The sequence below is a fragment of the Heteronotia binoei genome, chromosome 5 (genome assembly GCF_032191835.1).
Source record: "Heteronotia binoei isolate CCM8104 ecotype False Entrance Well chromosome 5, APGP_CSIRO_Hbin_v1, whole genome shotgun sequence".
Lineage (NCBI taxonomy): Eukaryota > Metazoa > Chordata > Lepidosauria > Squamata > Gekkonidae > Heteronotia > Heteronotia binoei.
In genome coordinates, this window is record NC_083227.1 from 33875039 (window position 1) to 33894514 (window position 19476).

Consider the following 19476-nt stretch of genomic DNA (forward strand, 5'->3'; position numbering starts at 1 on the left):
AATGTTCCCTCTAAACTGCAGTCTTGTGAGCAACTGGTATTAAAGTTGTGAGCTACTGCATAAATCAGGGGTCCCCGGGCCACGGACCAGTACCAGTCCGTGGCCTGTTAGCAACCGTGCTGTAGAGTGAGGCAGACCTTCACCTACTCCTTATTTAAAGACCCCCATGGGGGGCAGGGATGGGGTGTGGGTTTGGGGGCAGCTTGGGACAGCAAAAAAACCCAGAAACCCCACCCCCACTGGTCTGTGGAAAAATTGTCTTCCACAAAACCAGTCCCTGGTGCCAAAAAGGTTGCGGACCACTGACATAAATTATTGTTCTCTGGGGTCATCCTTCCTGAGCTAGGACAAAAATGTGTGAGCTGGAGGCTAAAAATCTGTGAGCTAGCTCACGTTAACTCAGCTTAGAGGGAACACTGCTTGGAATGTGTAAAGAGCTTCAGACAGAGAAAAAACCCTTACTTCACAGCAAGGGTGGGATTCACTCTGGGGAGTAACCGTGTAAATGAAGCTAATCTGAATATGCTGTCCTTTCTGATATTCCTGTATTAGAAACATCCTATAAGCGTCCTGATTAGATTGTGGGGAAAAGTGTGTGAAACTGGTGGAAAAATCAAACAAAACAGAAGTGATTACAGGGAGACAAGGAAGTGTTTGAATAGCTTATTTGTCAAGAGCCAAAATGTAATTAGAAGTAGTGTTTCTTTACACTTTTCATAAATACCTGTTTTATAAGATCAGAGTTAAAGCTAGTCCCCTGTGCAAGCACCAGTCGTTTTTGACTCTGGGGTGACATTGCTTTCACAAAGTTTTCACGGCAGACTTTTTACGGGGTGGTTTGCCATTACCTTCCCCGGTCATCTACACTTTCCCTCCAGCAAAATCAGAGTTACATTAGACTAATGTAACGTAAAGGAGAGCCAGTTTGGTGTAGTGGTTAAGTGTGCGGACTCTTATCTGGGAGAACCGGGTTTGATTCCCCACTCCTCCACTTGCACCTGCTGGCATGGCCTTAGGTCAGCAATGGCTCTGGCAGAGGTTGTCCTTGAAGGGCAGCTGCTGTGAGAGCCCTCTCCAGCCCCACCCACCTCACAGGGTGTCTGTTGTGGGGGAGGAAGGTAAAGGAGATTGTGAGCCGCTCTGAGTGGAGAGCGGGATATAAATCCAATATCATCATCTTCTTCTAATTAGCATATATGGTAGAACAATGTATGAGTCTGGTTTAATTAGGCTAATTAGCATATGCTAGAACAATGTTGGAGACCTTTAAGACCCGAATCTAGCATAACCTCTGTGGGTTAGCTCTAATTGAGATTGTGCCAACAACAGTTCCAAACTGGCTGATCAGTGATGGAAACTGGAAAGTTTACCTAACACTGAAGACTTTTTGTGGAGCTACAGAAGTTGGGGGAAACTTCCTGACCTCCTTGGGCATGAGGTTCCAGCTGCTGGGAGTCACCCTAAGGAATGCTTGAATCTTGCCCCCTTCAACAGCCTTTGGTCAGATGAGGAGAACTGCAGCCATGGAACTTATCAGCGAAGGCAGGAGGATCCAAAGCCATGAAGGGCTTCTTAACCAACGCCCTCTACAGAAAGACAGAGTTTGAGTCCAGTGGCACCTTTAAGATCCACACAAGTTTAATTCTGGGTACAGAAAGGAAAAGGGAATATGAGAAAGGGGCTTCCCCAAACCCTGTTTTACGTTATTCTGTGTTAATACAGTTAAATTCCTTATCTTCTCATGTTTGCAGTTTTTACTTCAGGTTCCTGCTTTTGAATAATTCACTCTTAAAAAATTATTGTGAGTAAACAAAAAGCAGCCAGGTTTTGAGCAAGTTCAGCCTTTTTGCTGTGTTATTTTCTCACTGGCAGGGATGCCGTTGCTTAAAGAAAAAATGCATACACACATCCCTTCCTAAAAGTGTGCTGTCTGCCTTGAGCACCTCTTGGCTAAATTCTTCTTGGCAGCCATTTTAGGAGCTAGCAATACCTTGCTTGAGAGGTGAGGCCATGGCTCTCCTTAGGCCTTGCTAACAGCCATAAACTGATTCACTGATGGGACAGCTGCATACTGATTCATTGTTATACGGGCTTGCAGAGCGAGGCACTCAACTAGGTCTATTGTGGTAATTTCATCACCAAGTCTTTCTGAGTGCAAAATTTAATTACTACAAAGCAATGCAGACCTGATTGCTTTCCCCACCCACACCCACCTTATCTGAATGTCTCCTACCAAGCTGCCTCAGGCATCTGTGAAGCCTGCAAGACCTTCTGTCCACCATTGCCTTGATGCAATCACCTTTTGTTAACTTTCTGAGAAACCCCTCCCTCAGTCACATCCAGGAAATCCATACACTCGCCCTGAATTCCTGCCCTTTATAATTAGTTCTTTGATATTCCCTTGTGCTGGCTTACATAGTTATTGTTCTTCTGCCAGCCAAAATTGTGGACATGATAAGAGGTTCCTCCCCCCAACAGGGAGCTGAATTATCCTGAATTGGGTGTGGCTCTGCTGCGATAAATCTGTTAACCTTTAAAGTGCCACACTGCAGAAATGAACTGAAATCCAGTGTGGCTTGTTACAGATTGAGAGCATTTAATTCTGGCATAGGTTTTCATGAAATGAAGTTCACTTCAGAATGAATATTTATTTATTTCTATTTATGTTCCGCTCTCCCCTCAAGCGGGCTCAAGGTGGCTAACAAGAATTCATAAAGGAACTCCTCATTGGCAGACCTTTTGTAGAGGAGGTATTTTTAAAAAATAGTGAGAAGGGATCAAGAAACATAGAAAGTTTATTATTAAATCTATGGATTAATGAGTCAATTCCATCTACTGTAGAAAAAATAGCTTTGTTATATGCTGCTAAAGTTACAATAGCTTTGTTTTGGAAATACAAAGACCCACAATGCAACTCTGGCACAAAAAATATGGAAACTATACATTATGAGTAAAATTACTGTAAACATAAAATCTTTAACTTATCTCAGACTACATATTTTAAAGCTATATGGTTTCCAATACTAGAATATTTAATCACAAGGAGAAATTCCAAATGGTATCTCTATTGACTAGTTAGGTATATTGTTGAAAAGATTTATGTATGCCATATGTAGTACATATTTAAAGACAGGACAATATTGTTGTTCTTTCTTATTTGTATACTGTGAACTGTCACACTGAGATTATGAAGATTTTTGCAAATGCTCTGTACATAAGACTTAACTATATCTGTAGTGTATTTGTAATATATTTATGCCCAATAAATGTTTTTAATTTCTAAACAAAAGAAAAAAAATCCAGCTTGCAAGGCATACATAAGCAAGTGTGTATCATACCAGCAGGCCTCATTTTGGGCAGGAGCTCACAGGAACCGAGCTCTGGAACCTCTAAATTTTATTGTGCTTGCTTTCTTTCTTTCTTACCCCCCCCCCCAAAAGAAACATAGAAAGTACAAGATGAAATTTAAAATTCACATCCAGCCAAGAAATGTAAAAATAACCATTTACTATTTTTTATTAAAAGTTACCCCAGGCACAAAAAGCAAGTGCAATTGGTTGCAACAAGATAAAACAGGAGTTACCTGGCACCTTATAGACTAGCACAATTTGTTATTTCTACACACATTTGGGAAAAAGTAAAAGCAGGATCTACATGGATCCCCATGGATCCTTCACTTTTTAAAAACAGAACTCTACCAAATCCATTATCAAACAACACGTCAAAGCATGGATCCTCATGAATTCATATGATCCTTTTTTTTGAAACTAAAAACTGTCATACTGTAAGATCATGTTTCAGTCTGTAGGAAGCTGCACAAAAATCATGCATCCACCACTTTGTAATGCCATAATAGCACAAAAATGCTCCAAAGAATGGATCCTAGAACTTTTATGTTGGGTCTAGGGTTGCCAAGTCCAATTCAAGAAATATCTGGGGACTTTGGGGGCAGAGCCAGGAACAAGGGTGTGACAAGCATAATTGAACCCCAAGGGAGTTCTGGCCATCATATTTAAAGGGACAGCACACCTTTTTAAATGTCTTCCTTCCATAGGAAATAATGGATAGATCCAATCATTTTGAAACTTGGGGGGTACTTTGGGGAGAGGCACTAGATACTATACTGAAAATGTGGTGCCTCTATCTCAAAAAACAGCTCCCCCAGAGCCCCCGAAACCTCCAGATCAATCGATCTCCACACAGGGAATAATGAAGTGCTCAGCAGACTCCCCCCCCCCCCCCCGTTTCTGGCAACTCTGAAGTGAGGGATTGGCCTCTCTACTCACGAGTTGCAGCCAACTTCTTCCAAGTAACACAGATACCCCATCCCAAGAGGAAGCCTTTCAATCAGAGACTGGAGCCTCCAAGGGGGAAAGTCACATGGTGGCTTTGGGGGCGGGGCTCCCTCCGCCCCCGCTGGCCAGCTGACTGGGGGTGGGAAGGAGCCTGGGAAAGCTGAAGAACCCCCTCTGGGACCTGGGGATTGGCAAGCCTAGTTGGGTCACCGCAAATTCACCATCAGGTCTATAGCCAGATTGCATAGCACAAATAATGGACCCAGTTTCATGAGGCTGCCAAGACATAAAAACATACTTCTGAAGGCCAGATCCTCAGATTTTTTTGCATTGGGTCACACCAGAGTCATTACCCAACCATACACTATGTCCCTGGCTTCATCTTTCACCACAAAAATCATGCATCCACCACTTTGTAGCACTGCAACGGTTCCAAAAATGTGGTTTCAAGCCATGGATCCTCAGGCATTTCATGTTTGTTCACCCCTGGCTTCACCCTCAAATCACACATCATATCCATGACCACAGAATAAACCACAGGTCCTGTTCTTTGCAGCTCCTCCTGCCTGCAGCTGCCTCCCTCCCAAGGGACAAGACAAGCAGTGCTACAGCAAAAGAAGCCCACCAGCCTCTCCTGGACTCCTCCATCTAAAGAAAAGCCTGCCAACTGGCTGCTTGCTAAGTTCTCTGTGGCAAGCTATGTCATTTGCAAGCCCGAGAAGGGGAACCAGTCACAGCCTGCTTGGCTCTTCGGGGAGCGGGGGGGGGGGGGGGGGGGAGAAGGCCCAGACGACAGGAGTTTTATTGCAGGAGGTCCTACCTAAATGACAGATGTGAACTATATTTCCTGACTATAAGCCCAATAAGAGGGGAATGAGATCTTGACTTTGTTATTCTCAGGGCTACACACACACCGCAAAAAATCTGTCTCAATTGCAGTCGCAGCAGCTATGAGAGAAATCTCAGTCCCATCAAAGGCAATTTACCAAAAGACAAAATCCCATGGGAGTTAAGAATATGTATGGGCATGGTGCCAATGTGCTGTTAAATGGGATCAAAATCGATTCCCAGCCTATTGGATCGCTGGGGCCACAGGGTGCTTTCTGCTACAGCACCTAAACAGGTTGTTTTGGAACTCCCAATTCCCCCACAGAGCTATGGAGGGGAAGCATGGGAGAGGCACCCTTCTTGCCCAGCCCTGCAGCATCGGCTCACCCTCCTTGGCCAGTCCTTGCAGCATGTCTCGTTTCTCACTCCCATTCTCTGCCCCCTCACACCTCCTTCCCTTCCACTTGAGAGCCAGTTTGGTGTAGTGGTTAAGTGTGTGGACTCTTATCTGGGAGAACCAGGTTTGATTCCCCACTCCTCCACTTGCAACTGTTGGAATTACCATGGGTCAGCTATAGCTCTCACATGAGTTGTCCTTGAAAGGGCAGCTTCTGGGAGAGCTCTCAGCTCCACCTACCTCACAGGGTGTATGTTGTGGGGGTGGGGAAGGTAAAGGAGATTGTGAGTCACTCTGAGATTCAGAGTATAGGGCGGGATATAAATCCTATATCATCCTCATCATCTTCTTTCAGTTCCCTTCTTCCCCGAGTCCCCAGTTGGATGTGCGCCCCCTCCTTCAGCTGTCTCCTCTCTGCTTTCTCCCCTGGATTCTGAGAGTTCCCCTACTGACCCTCTGCCCACACAGGTCACACATGACATCACAACCAAAGTAAGTAAAAATTAAGGGTTTTAATTGTAGATGCACACTGCATACACAAATATGAAAGAAGGTGAAGAATAAAAAGTGCAGAGTGCAGGCACACAGATCTAAAGGCAACCCGACTGCTCAGATTCTCCGGCGTAAGCTACAGTGAGTTGTGTGTACGGGCAAAACATCTGTTCATCTGTTGCCTGGAAAGCACTACAGAGTTGCCAAAATACAGCAGCATCCTGCTACTCCAGAGTTACATTTGCTGTAGAAGAGAAAGACTGAGATTAGATCCTAGAGAAATCTGCCACATGTCCTCGGTTCGCACAGCAGACCTAACCAAAGAAGCCTCCAACCATGGCAGCTATTGCCTTCGACAAGTGGCACAGCTAGGCGATCATGTTCTTTCTCTCTCTGCCTGCACTGCTTCCCTCTGAATGCACAGGAATCCTCATGGGAGAAAAGAGGCACCAAGAGGTGACTGTGATGCTGCAGCTTTCTCATTTGCATGCCAAGAAAGAATGTCGACTGAGGGGTGACATGATAGAGGTTTACAAGATTATGCATGGGATAGAGAAGGTAGAGAAAGAAGTACTTTTCTCCCTTTCTCACAATGCGAGAACTCATGGACATTCAATGAAATTGCTGAGCAGTCAGGTTAGAATGGATAAAAGGAAGTACTTCTTCACCGAAAGGGTGATTAACACATGGAATTCACTGCCACAGGAGGTGGCGGCGGCTACAAGCATATACACCTTCGAGAGGATTGGATAAACATATGGAACAGATGTCCATCAGTGGCTACTAGCCACAGCGTATTGTTGGAACTCTGTCTGGGGCAGTGATGCTCTGTATTCTTGGTGCTTGGAGGAGGGGCAATGGTGGGAGGGCTTCTAGTGTCCTGGCCCCACTGATGGACCTCCTGATGGTGCCTGGGGTTTTTGGCCACTGTGTAACACAGAGTGTTGGACTGAATGGGCCACTGGCCTGATCCAACATGGCTTCTCTTATGTTTTTAACTACAAAAGGGGTCTCCATAAAATGGAATGTGATCTGTATGAATTTTAAGGCAACTGAACTGAAGGCCCAATATGGAATGCTGATAAAGGAAAACAAACAGTCACCTGCGGTTGGCCACGAGCCACTTCTGAGGCACCCCTTGCAAGACAGGGTCTGCAGGAGACCAGCCTACCTCACAGGGTTATTCCAAGGACAGAGCAGTTGGGGGGGGGGGGGGGGACAACAACTAGGGACCTGGCATGCTGCCCTAAGCAGCCTCATGGAACGATGGGGTACAAATAGACTGAGCCACCTTACAGAGCAGCTTTAAAATCTGAGGTCACCAAGAGTATGGAGCTCGTTTAAAGACATCAGCTGAAAAAGTCTGAACTTGCGGACTATTTTATTCACCCTTCCCAGCTGAATTCCTGCACTTCAGCCAACTGCTGCCCCACAACACAATCTCATCAAGGCACACAAGCAGGTTGGGTGCCTACCAAGAAGCCCACTCCACCCCCTATCCACACCGCCTCTTGTCTCCCAATGCTTACCTTTCTGCAGCTAGTAGGAGGAAGCCACTGTGTCTGTGGAAGGAAATGGAAGAGATCATCTAGGCTGGCTAAGACAAGCACTTTGTATTTCTGTCCCCCTCCCCATTAGGACATTTGTTACACATTAGCGCATTCACAGCGGAGAGGCAGAGGTGCCACTGGAAATCCTTCTGCCAGAGGGATTTGACAAAGGGAAACACTGGTGTGGCAGTGAGTGATACAGCAGACTCAGCAGGAAAAGGTGAGAGGACTGGCAAGGAGTGCAAGATGGGGTACATGGTTCTCCCCCTCCCTCAGTTTACCACACAGAATCATCGCAGTGAGTTAGGCTGAGAGTGGCAGGCCCTGTGTCAGCCTAGAAGCTTTGTAAAACAGTGTTCCCTCTAACTGAGTTAGTGTGAGCTAGCTCACAGTTTTTTAGCCTCCAGTTCACACATTTTTGCCTTAGAATGGCCCAGAGCAAACTAATTTATGCAATAGCTCACACCTTTAATGCCGGTAGCTCACCAATTAGCATTTTTGCTCACAAGACTCTACAGCATAGAGGGAGCATTGCTTATAACTGGAGGATTCAACCCCAGGTCTTACTGGTTCCGGTCTGATTCTAACCATTACACCACAAAGCCCTCCTTCAGCACTGCTGCCGGTTCCTTTTGCATCTGTCAGCTTTGCACTGATGAATGGCAGCAGTTTGTGCCTGTACAGGATGCAAGGCAAACTGCTCTCTAGAAGGACACTGATATGGCCACCCCAGCCCCTGACGCTCAGCAACTAAGAGCTGGACGGAAAGGAAAAAAGAAGCCCTGCTTTTCAGCCTCCTGAGTGCAATCCTATGCCTAGAGAGGATCCCACCCTGTTCCTGCTTAGCAGCCTTTTCTCACTCCAGGACTCCCACAGGAATGGCTTTGTACCTTTAAATTTTTTTAAGGCTCTCTCCACTTTGGGCCTGCTATTGGTGAAGTTAGCTGCTTTCCGTTTCACCATAGAAGAAAAAAAACCAGGACCCTTTGACTCTGTCAGCTGCTCAATCCTGGGGAGGCAAACAGAGAATAACCAAACAAGTCCAAAACGTCAAGGTAATGAAGTTTAGTTAGTTTAATTTGATTTATATCCCACCCTCCCCGCCGAAGCAGGCTCAGGGTGGCTCACAATACAGAACAGAGTAACAATGAAAAGTTAAATTAGACATTAGATTCAAACAATTTAAAACAACTTGGTGCTAATTTCCATACAATTTAAAGATGGCATTCAGCGATCTTAAAGATCCATTTTGATCTAATATCTTGGTGGTGAAGGGAGAGAAATGAAAAGCAGAAGGTCTGGGGGGGTGGAATTATAGTGTGACAAACCAGTGTGATAAGTAAACATTTCTAAACCCAATGCAGGCTCCTCAAATTACTGCTAATGAACAGAGAAGCTAATACTTGAGGAAAACTAAAATGGTTCAGGATCTTTAAAGCTGCTCAGATTCATCTTTCTTTAGCCGGTGCCAAAGACCTGGCCAGAAGGTGCCATCCAATAGTACATCCACTGTTTCTTCGCTCACCAAGCACTATCTGCTGCATGAAGATGCTTCATTTTTGCGGTGAAGAGTACAAAAGAATGAAAATGTGCAGCGGCACCATCTGCCTGGCAGACTGTCCTAGCTAAGCCTCTGATGGGGGAAAAATGCCTATTCCACACTGGGGGGCGGGATTGAGCTCTACAAACGCAGAGCACAGCTACATGTCGTCTTTTAATTTCAAGAGTCCAAAAAGCTTACTCATCAGTTCTTTGTTGCAGACTGCATGATTATCATTTCAAATGCCACCCCATCAAAGGAAAGGATTTTGGCCTTCCCCATAGTGTAACTAAGGCATGTTAGGAAGCCCAGCCCTACTGTCCTCCCCTCTCCCAACTACAGAGAAGGCCCCTTTACAAGCTGCATAGGAGAAAAAGAGGAAATAGCTTACCTCTTCATTATGGCATCTTTATCCTGGATGAGGGAAAAACAAAGAAGAGGAAATTCAGTTTCTGCCCTTGGGACCAGCGTTCCCTCTAAGCTGAGTTAGCATGAGCTAGCTCACAGATTTTTAACCTCCAGCTCACGTTTTTGTCTTAGCTCAGGAAGGATAACCTCAGAGCACACTAATTTATGCAGTAGCTCACAACATTCATGCCAGTAGCTCACAAAGTAGAATTTTTGCTCACAAGACTCTGCAGCTTAGAGGAAACTTTCCCTTTTATTTGTTAGCTTCTTTGACCAATGGTCTTAAGCTCAAGATAAAACAAGACAATAAAAACAGAAAACAAATTACAAATAATTTAAAACCAAAATAGACTAACAAGAGGGAAAACCAATAATCAGAATCACAAAACATAAATAATCTGAAAGACTACCTAATATTCATATAAAATTCCGTAAAACTAACATTGCTTGGGACCCCTTCAGATGCAGAATACTGATGGGCTGCGATCTCACACACTAAATAATGCACTTGCAATCCATTTTCAATGCACTTTCCAACTGGATTTTGCTAGTTCACACAAGTAAAATCTAGTTGGAAAGTGCATTGAAAGTGAATTATTTAGTGTGCGTGATCACAGCCATGGTCTCTCATCCCCTAGCACCCAGCACATGGCATGTATCTTATTTATAAAATATCTTAGAGGGCATCTCAAATCAAAACAGTTGAGGAGCAGGGCAGGGGGGATGATCTCTCTCTCTCTGCCTGAGCTCCTGCCCTTCAGATTAGATAATCCAGGGCTCAGCATACCAGTGGTCTGAGCAAGGGAAAAGCAGCTTTACACTTCTATGAAAGACAGACAGCCAGTCCTCCCACCGGCAAGAGACGACTGGCAGGCAGATCCTTCTTCTCCCTCACTTCCCGGATAAGATGCTTCAGAGTGAACAGTGGCTGGTAAAGTTGTTTCACATATCGATCCTTCTCCGACTGCGTCTGCTCCTCCATCTCCTTCATCCACGCCAGCATACGCTCTTCTTGCTCCTTGAGAAACAGCCACAGGTCTCCGAACTTGACCGCCACCTTCTGCCTCTCTGTTGCCATCTGCTTCTGCAGCAAGAAGAGGGATGAAAAGTTGGTGAGAGTGACGGAACACAAGCCCAGCCCACAAACCACAGTGAATGCAGGTACGATTCACGTGCAGGGTACAATTGTTTTTTCTTTACAGGCGGGGTGGAATTCTAGCAGGAGCTCCTTTGCATATTAGGCCACACCCCCTGATGTAACCAATCCCCCAAGAGCTTACAAGGCTCTTTTTTGTAAGTTCTTGGAGGACTGGCTACATCAGGAGTGTGTGGCCTAATATGCAAAGGAGCTCCTGCTAAAAATCCACCCCTGTCAAATGTCAAGTAATTCACGTGTTACTATCATGGCCCTTTCTCACATGCCCAAGGAAATCCTGATTGCCGCTTTGGAGCCAGGAAGCGATTTTTTTCCAGGCCAGTTTGGCCAGGGATCCTGGAGGTTTTTTGCCATCTCCTGGGCATGGGTGTGTGTGTCTTTAGGGGGGGGGGGTATATTTGTGAATTTCCTGCATTGTGCAAGGAGCTGGACTAGATGACCCTGGTGGTCCCTTCCAGCTCTATGATTCTGTTAACACACAATCATATTAACGTGTTATTGGAACCGAACATTCCATGGGGACCAATACCTGGATGATGGTGCAAACTGAATGCTGTCCAGTTTTTGTTAGGAACCAGCATACACATATAACATTGCATTGTGTGAACAGCGCTGCAGACAATCATCGAAGTATCAAGATGCAGCTTAGTGCTTTCCAGGGCCAAACTGCACAGGACACTGGAGTTCTAAGGCTCAAATGCCAAAAGTTTTAAGATGGCCTTCAAAATCCACAGTGATTTGGGGGTCTGGCACTGAGCATGGAGGGGCTTCTCTCCATCCCCACATATCATTTCCTTGATTCCCACCCCACTACCACCACTGGTTTAAGACCCAGGAGAGAAAAGACTGTGTGTGTCTCATTCATCCATCAAGCACATTTTTATCCCCCCCCTTCTCTAGGCAGCTCAGAGCAGCAGATGTTTTCTTCCCTTTTTATGTTACCCTCAAAACCACCCTGTGAGAAGATTAGCCAGAAGAAGAAGAGAGCTTGCCCCAAAGATATTCAACAAGCTTCAAAGCAGAATGAAATCCTGACTATCCCAGACCTTACAAAGGTGGCATTTTAAAGACATATAAATTAGAAACAGCATAAACTTTCCCTTTTGACTTCTGAGTGTCCACCAAATTAAGAAGAAAAAGAAGATGATATTGGATTTATATCCCGCCCCATACTCTTAATCTCAGAGCGGTCACAATCTCCTTTTCCTTTCCACCCCACCCCCCACAACAGACACCCTGTGAGGTTGGGTGGGGCTGAGAGAACTCTTTCAGCAACCTGCCCTTTCAAGGACAACTCCTACCAGAGCCAGTTTGGTGTAGTGGTTAAGTGTTCGGACTCTTATCTGGGAGAACCGGGTTTGATTCCCCACTCCTCCCCTTGCAGCTGCTGGAATGGCCTTGGATTCGCCATAGGTCTGGCAGAGGTTGTCCTTGAAAAGGCAGCTGCTGTGAGAGCCCTCTCAGCCCCACCCGCCTCACAGGGTGTCTGTTGTGGGGGGAGAAGATACAGGAGATTGTAAGCCGCTCTGAGTCTCTGGTTCAGGGAGAAGGGCAGGGTATAAATCTGCAATTCTTCTTCTACAAGAGTATCGCTGACCCAAGGTGCAAGTGGAGGGGTGGGGAATCAAACCCAGTTCTCCCAGATAAAAGTCCGCACGCTTAACCACTACACCAAACCGGCACTACACCAAACCAATGGGAGACCTGCAATTACAAACAGACTGCTTTATGTTTAAGGCATTAGTGGCAGCACATCTGTTTTCAGGGATTTAGGAACAGTTAATTCTTGTTATAGTAATATAGTTGAAAGGGATTAATTAACTATAATAATAGCTGCATGGATTACTTGCTGCACACCCATGTCGTTTGAAACAGTGGCAGGCACTCTCATAAGAGATATAAGGTTTTGCTTTTTATATAATGGTAACAAACATTTAATAAGTAAAAAACCCAAAGCTTTTCATATGACAGAATCCACTTCTGGCTTGTGAAGCTTTTGACCAAGGAAAAGGAGAGAAAATTATGCAAATGAAGAGAATAAGGAGGAAAAGTTACCCTCTCATTGTCACAGTCTAAATTCCTCTCCCCCACCAACCATGGACAATTCATCAGGCCAGTGTACACAACTGGGGCTCCGATCACATAACAGCCCCTGGCTCAGCCTCTGACCTGGCACAGAGATGGCACTCTACTTTCAGAGGTGCAGAAGTTCCCAAGAGTTTCACAAGGCACCCAAAAATGCTTTCCCAAACAACTGATGGAAGAGCAAAAAAGACCAAAGAAAAGATTCTCTCTGGAAGGGAGGTCTAGCTCATAGATCAATGCAGACTAAGAACATTCCCAGCTCCCATTTGGACTATTCTCTTCACAGTTAACAGTGATACTTACAAACAGGTCTTCGCTCTTCGCTTGTCTGGCTGATATAGTTGCCATAATCTTTTTTTTGCATTTTTTCAGTGCCTCCAAAGAGTCAGAAAGACGATCCTCAAGGGAAAGCAAGTTCATATCAAGATTAGTTTATAGGAGACTTACAAGCATTGGGGGGGTGAAGAGAGAAGTGTTTCAGGGATCATGATATAGGCAAAAAACCCAGTCCTCTAAATCCCAACACCATTAAGCTTATCAGGTTTAGGCGCAGAATATGGGCCTCACTCAGCCCTCAACCAGATGGGCAGAACATGGGGAAGGAGGCTAAACCTTTCTCTCTCCTCCTACTGCACACAAGACTTTGGGCTGAAGTTATGTGAGCATGGACATCCTCCAGTTTTAGTTTTGATCTTTTTAAAAAGTATTTCAGATGACCTGCCCCTCCAAAATCCCCATTAAGGAGAAGGAGAAGACTGCAGATTTATACCCCGCTTTTCTCTCAGAATCAGAGAGGCTCACAATCTCAAGGGAAAGCAAGTTCATATCAAGATTAGTTTATAGGAGACTTACAAGCATTGGGGGGGTGAAGAGAGAAGTGTTTCAGGGATCATGATATAGGCAAAAAACCCAGTCCTCTAAATCCCAACACCATTAAGCTTATCAGGTTTAGGCGCAGAATATGGGCCTCACTCAGCCCTCAACCAGATGGGCAGAACATGGGGAAGGAGGCTAAACCTTTCTCTCTCCTCCTACTGCACACAAGACTTTGGGCTGAAGTTATGTGAGCATGGACATCCTCCAGTTTTAGTTTTGATCTTTTTAAAAAGTATTTCAGATGACCTGCCCCTCCAAAATCCCCATTAAGGAGAAGGAGAAGACTGCAGATTTATACCCCGCTTTTCTCTCAGAATCAGAGAGGCTCACAATCTCCTATATCTTCTCCCACCACAACAGACACCCTATGAGGTGGGTGGAGCTGAGAGAGCTCTCACAGCAGCTGCCCTTTCAAGGACAACTCCCGCGATAGCTATGGCTGACCCAAGGCCATTCCAGCAGCTGTAAGTGGAGGAGTGGGGAATCAAATCCGGTGCTCCCAGGTAAGAATTCGCACACTTAACCACTACACCAAACTGGTTGAAAAGGACAGGCATCCTTGGAGGCAAGACATACTTGAGGCAGCAGAACAAAGTTTGAGTCCACTGGCACCTTCAAGAACAACAAAGGTTTTATTCAACATATAAGCTATTCAAGGTAGGTGGCACTGGATTCAAACTTTGTTCTGCTGCTTCAGATCATCACAGCCACCTGAATCTACTTAAGGAAGGTAACTCTAGACCAGAGGTGTCAAACATGCAGCCCAAGAGCCAGATCAGGCCTCCAGAGGGGCTCCCAACAGGCGCGCAAGCAACTCTCTGTCATCTGCTTCCTTCTTTCTCTCTTTCTTCCTTCTGCAGCACAGCTTGCTTTGCCAGACTTGCCCAATCGCAGAGGAGCTACAGAGCAAAGCCTGTTTTCTCCATTGACTGACCAGCACGTGAAGCAACTTATGTACAAAAGCTTGGAATGCCCAGCCATGTTTTTCCCTGGGTCTTAGGCTCAAAGTATTGACCATGAAATTTCTGTACTGAATGGCAATAAATCAAGTTTGCAATTTACAGACACATACCTGAACAGCATACTCAAGATTGCTACAGCACAGACATTGTCTCCAGATTTTGGCGCAATAATTCAGAGCAAGATGTGCCAATTATTAGACACTATTAAACGAAATATTGCAAGAGTGCTAATCTTTTAAGCATATTTTATTTTAAGTTTTTAAAAAATCTTTCATTGTGTTTGTCTGTGTCCTTTATAAAGCTTATATCTCCACCACCTGGCATTACATTTTATGATACACATGGCCTGGCCCAACAAGGTCTCATTTATATCAGATCCGGCCCTAAAAACAAATGTGTTTGACACCCCTGCTCTAGGCCTTCCATCATGAACTCTAACTCCCCAAAACCCCAAGTTTCACTAGGTACAGAAAACTGAAGCAAGGAATAAATCTTTGTTTGGGAATTTTGTGTGTATGGGTGGAGCCAGAGAAGGGATCAAACTTTAAGAGGTGGTCACTTCTTCTACCACCCCCTCGCCCATCTACACGCAATGCCCCAGTTTTTCTTTAGGATACACTATTTAAAGAGCAGTTAGCTACAAAATCAAGACAAATCCCTTCATGCCACAGTCAATGCATTATTTTTAGAGGACTTGATCTGCATGGGCACACAAAGGGTCTCCCAGATGATTCCCAGCACCCTCCCAAAAATACTGCTCACAGAATGCTTTGGGAGGAAGCCAACACTAATTAGAATTCTCACAAGTTTGCACAGGAGCACCAAATTCCTTCCAAATAACAGCCCTTGCGCAATAGGACTGCCAGAGTTTTCTGGCCTGGGCTCCTGTGCTTTTCAGAAGTTTGCACACAGACTTTTGAGCGCTGGGTTCCCTGGTGAGATTTCTCTGCAGAAGCTGCAGTTCAGAGCAGCAGGCCCATCAAAAAGCAGTCCACCCTAGGTACAGTGCACCGCTAATTCTCTTGTTCCAAGTTGCACACCTTTTATCCCCACGCTTTTAAAAGTAAAGGGTTCATACCTTGTACTCTAGAGCAGCTTCTTCCGCTGGAATTATATTGTGGCCCTGGTGCTCCTCCTTGCACAAGGTACAGATGAGGACTTCATCGCGCTTGCAGAAAAGCTTCAGGGGCTCTTGATGCCTCTTGCAGATATCATGAGTGGCTGCTTTTTCCTGATCATTCAGGAGTTTGCTTATTTCCACAAAGCCAGCTAGGTCATGATTTAACTTAATGTTCTGTGTGCAAAAGCTTGTTTTACATAGAGGGCACAAGGTGCTTGTGGGAGTATACAGAATACAACTTTGGCAGACGCTGTGCTCACAAGCCAGAATCACCGGATTTGTGAAATACTCCCGGCAGATGGGGCAAGTCACTTCTTCCCGAAGCCACTTTCTGGGATTCTCAGAAGCCATGAGGTCTTCCTTTTTTTTTCCTTCTGGGACGGCTGGAAAAGGAAAGTCAGGCAGAGAGAATATCACATCGGGGATGGTCTATGGCTTAGTGGAAGAGCATCTGCTTTGCATGCACAAGGTCTCTGGTTCAGTCCCTGACATCTTCACTTAAAGGGCTCAGGTTGCAGGAGAGCCACAACCAATCTGGTAGGCAACCACTACCTGGTAAAACCAAGGGTGTGACTCAGCATAAGGCACCATCACATGTTCATCTGACGCAGGGCTGGCTTTATCAGCAAGGAGAGCTCTTCAAACTCCATGGCTTCCTACTGAGCAGTCAATGAAAGGGGCAGAGCTGTAGCATGGTAAAAGCGGGGGGGGGGGGGGGCTCATTTTGCTACTGGAAAACTGCACAAACAGAAACCGTCGAACCCAGTTCAGATTAAGGCAAGTTTATTCAGGAAAACAGTGGTGAGAAATATGCAGTCTGTACATGCTCAAGGACACTTGCATCCAGAGTGGAAGACTAAACGCAGATTAATTCCAAAGACAATGCAAATAAATATGGAAAGGGCTGCGGCTCAGTGGAAGAGCCTATGCTTTGCATGCAGAAGGTCCCAGTTTCAATCCTTGGCTTTTCCACTTAAAAAGGACCAGGCCTAGGTGACATGGAAGACCTCTGCCTGAGATCCTGGAGAGCTGCTGCCAGCCTGAGTTGGCAATATCAACCTTGATGGACCAAGGGTCTGATTCAGTGGAAGGGCTGCTTCATGTGTATGTGTGAGAAAGCCTACCAGCACTTAGGAAATCCATGGCCACTGTGCTTTTGAACTGGGGTATTTTCCGCTCACAGCTCAGGCCCTCAACCTTGATACTGCACTGGCCTCCCAGGATCTTGACTCAGCTAAGGCAGCCTAAATGAACTGTATATTAGCTGTACACAGATAAAGTAAGCAAAGTTACAAAAAGGCGATCAATGACCAAAGCAGGATCACTAATATACTATCAACTGGCAAACTGTAAAAAGTTGTGGGGGTACAATACAGCCTCTCTTTCAAAAATGAGGGCATTGTGCAAAATAATCATATTTTTAAGGGGGGGGGGAGATGACTTAAGGCACAGACTTTATTGGGATGTAAGCCACTTTAGGTTTTCAACCTTTGCTGTACCAGCTGGACTGGCTTAATAAACCCTACTGTAAGGAAGTTTTCCAAGTCTGCCTATTGGCCAAACGCAATCCTTCCCCTTTGTAAAATGTACTTGGACGGGAAGTACTTCCAAGCCTTTCTTCATATAGAAATTAAAGACAGGGATGGAGACAGAACAAAATAGCAACCGGGCTTTTTATGCTCCAAAGGGAGAGCAGCTCCAAGCTTCCTTCTCCCAATAGAACAAGGGTTGCCTCCAGTGGCACCTTTAACACCAACAAAGCTTAATTCCAGATACAAACTGTTGTGGGTATGCAAGAAAGCTTATATCTAGAATTAAACTGTTGATCTTAAAGGTGTAACTGAACTCAAACTTTGTTCTGTTGCTTCAGACCAACACGGCTATTCATCTGAATGTACCCCAAGAGAGGGATATTTCATAAGGCACACCCTAGCTCCACCGGCCTCTTCAACAAAACCCGTGTTCCCAAAAGGCAAAGTAGTCAGCCCTAGCTTTCCTCCCCTACCTGGAAGGGATCATCTTTAGATCTACAGGAACGCAACCCGGAAGATCCCCTTCAGAAACCGTCCTACCATCGGCGGGTGCTACGTTTCCTACAACCGCTCAGGCTCCAGCGACTGACCCCAGCTCCTCACGCCAGCCATTTTGTGAATCCTGCGGTGGCCATTTTGTGGTGTCGCCCTCCTCCGCCTGAACACCGATGAGGCTCCCATAAACTAAACCAAATCAGGGATTCCAGAATTCCACGCAACCCTTTCCATGGCTCTGTTTTCAAACGGCCTGGCATAATAGAAAACTCCTTTTTGCTTAACTGGTGTGAGTGTGTTTTTAAGCTTCTCATGAAGAAGCCCCAATAAACTCAAGAAGCTTTCGCACTTCGGACAATATTTTAGATGAGACGAAGACAGGCTACGTTTGTTGATTCCCTGGCATAATAGAAAACTCTTTTGCTTAACTGGTGTGAGTGTGTTTTTAAGCTTCTCACGAAGAAGCCCCGATAAACTCAAGAAGCATTCGCACTTCGGGCAATATTTTAGATGAGACGAAGACAGGCTATGTTTGTTGGTTTCACAAAGCGTTGCCTAAACTTGGATGGTTCAGACTCGTCTGATCTTGGAAGCTAAGCAGGGTCTACTATTTTGAATGGGAGACCTCCGACGAATCCCAGAGGCAAACCACCTCTGAATGTCCCTGAGCCTTGAAAACCCTGCAAGGTCGCTGTAAGTCATCTGTGACTTGACGACAACAAAATAATTTTAAAAACCCAGTTTTTTGTAACTCCACCTTAAGTCCCAAGGCCATAACTACACAGGAATATAAACCAAAAGGAAAAAAAGAAGAACGCAAGACCAGCAAGAGCACGCACAAAGGCACGACGTTGTCATGGAGCCAAGTGCCCAACGGGCTAGTTCAACAAGGCAGGTAACTTACGCAACTCGGCTTCGGAGAACGGCCAAAGAAGCCCCTTCGTGGCTACCGCAGAACGAAAAAGAAAGCAGATCGTTCACCACCAGCGACCAGAATGGAGAGCAAATGGGAAAGGAGCGAGCTGTCTCTTCAAACACGCCGACACAACCTCGCCTTGCTATTCCACAGCTGCAGCTCACACCACGTCGGGCGGAAAGCAAGTGAGAAAAAGCAGACGGAGCGTTCCAAGTCTTGAATGAGTCTCTGTGGGGGCGGAGCCAAGCCAGCCCTTTCCAACAGCCAGTGGCTGAGTCCCAACGTTCCAAGGGAGATGGATGGATGGATGGATGGATGGATGGATGGATGAATGAATGAATGAATGAATGAATGAATGAATGAATGGCAGTACGCATCCGAACTGAGGACTCCCTGAGCGCACGTGCGCCTTTAGAAATATCTCTCCTCATTTGGGGGCAAAGCTGCTGTAGTACCAAGTTGTTGATGTTACCCTAGAAGGAAACGCAATGCCCGATTCTACATGTAGATCAAGATGGGTAGCTGTGCTAGTCTGTCTATAGCAGCAGAAAAGAGCTAGAGTCCAGGAGCCCCTTAAAGCCAAAATAAAAATGGTGGCAGGGCATGAGCGTTCCTGAGTCACTGCTCGCTTCTTCAGATACTACATGTGATCGGTCGGGAGGAATTCCCTTAACAGCATTCCTTCCACATAAATATGCACAAGACTGTAGGCCAGGATATGTCCCCTCTCTTGCATTAAGGAATAAACCTGTGGTGGATGAAAAGCTGCTAAAAAGACTGTGGCTTCAGAATTAATTGAGGAATAATAAGACCGTGGGTAGCCA

The 19476-nt window shown here is 45.5% G+C and overlaps 3 protein-coding genes across 6 annotated transcripts in view; 1 reads left to right on the forward strand and 2 right to left on the reverse strand.

Moving 5' to 3' along the window:
• LOC132572250 (zinc finger protein RFP-like) overlaps nt 1-18801 on the reverse strand; it is a 42957-nt gene extending 24156 nt beyond the window's left edge. The window contains exon 1 of the mRNA XM_060239126.1: nt 18718-18801. The gene's annotated coding sequence lies outside the window, so the exon portion shown is untranslated. The remainder of the gene's footprint in view (nt 1-18717) is intronic.
• LOC132572249 (zinc finger protein RFP-like) lies at nt 6014-18932 on the reverse strand. 4 transcript variants are annotated; one of them, XM_060239124.1, is made up of 8 exons: nt 18641-18932; nt 15668-16092; nt 13055-13150; nt 10364-10594; nt 9494-9516; nt 8453-8571; nt 7542-7574; nt 6014-6256 (listed from the first exon to the last, which is right to left on the reverse strand). In XM_060239124.1, the coding sequence occupies exons 2-7, from the start codon at nt 16058-16060 to the stop codon at nt 7552-7554; spliced, it is 885 nt and encodes a 294-aa protein (XP_060095107.1). In that variant the 5' UTR covers nt 16061-16092; nt 18641-18932; the 3' UTR covers nt 6014-6256; nt 7542-7551. The 4 variants fall into 4 exon arrangements, with proteins under 4 accessions (XP_060095107.1, XP_060095108.1, XP_060095104.1 ...); XM_060239125.1 differs by lacking the exon at nt 18641-18932 and adding an exon at nt 17715-17970; XM_060239121.1 differs by lacking the exon at nt 7542-7574 and having other exon boundaries at nt 6014-6272; nt 8437-8571.
• The window catches only part of LOC132571932 (zinc finger protein 836-like), a 47390-nt gene continuing 46506 nt past the window's right edge, over nt 18593-19476 (forward strand). The window contains exon 1 of the mRNA XM_060238724.1: nt 18593-18833. Within this exon, the coding sequence (XP_060094707.1) occupies nt 18593-18833 (241 nt within the window). The remainder of the gene's footprint in view (nt 18834-19476) is intronic.

Bases quoted from the DNA above. Each gene is read 5' to 3' on its own strand.
- LOC132572249 (XM_060239121.1), bottom strand. From the start codon at position 16,060: ATGGCTTCTGAGAATCCCAGAAAGTGGCTTCGGGAAGAAGTGACTTGC. The intron at 13,151-15,667 runs GTATGAACCCTT...CTTTCCCTTGAG, and splicing joins AAGCTGCTCTAGAGTACAAG to GATCGTCTTTCTGACTCTTT. The intron at 9,517-10,363 runs GTGGGAGGACTG...TCCCTCATCCAG, and splicing joins CTGCCAGTCGTCTCTTGCCG to GATAAAGATGCCATAATGAA.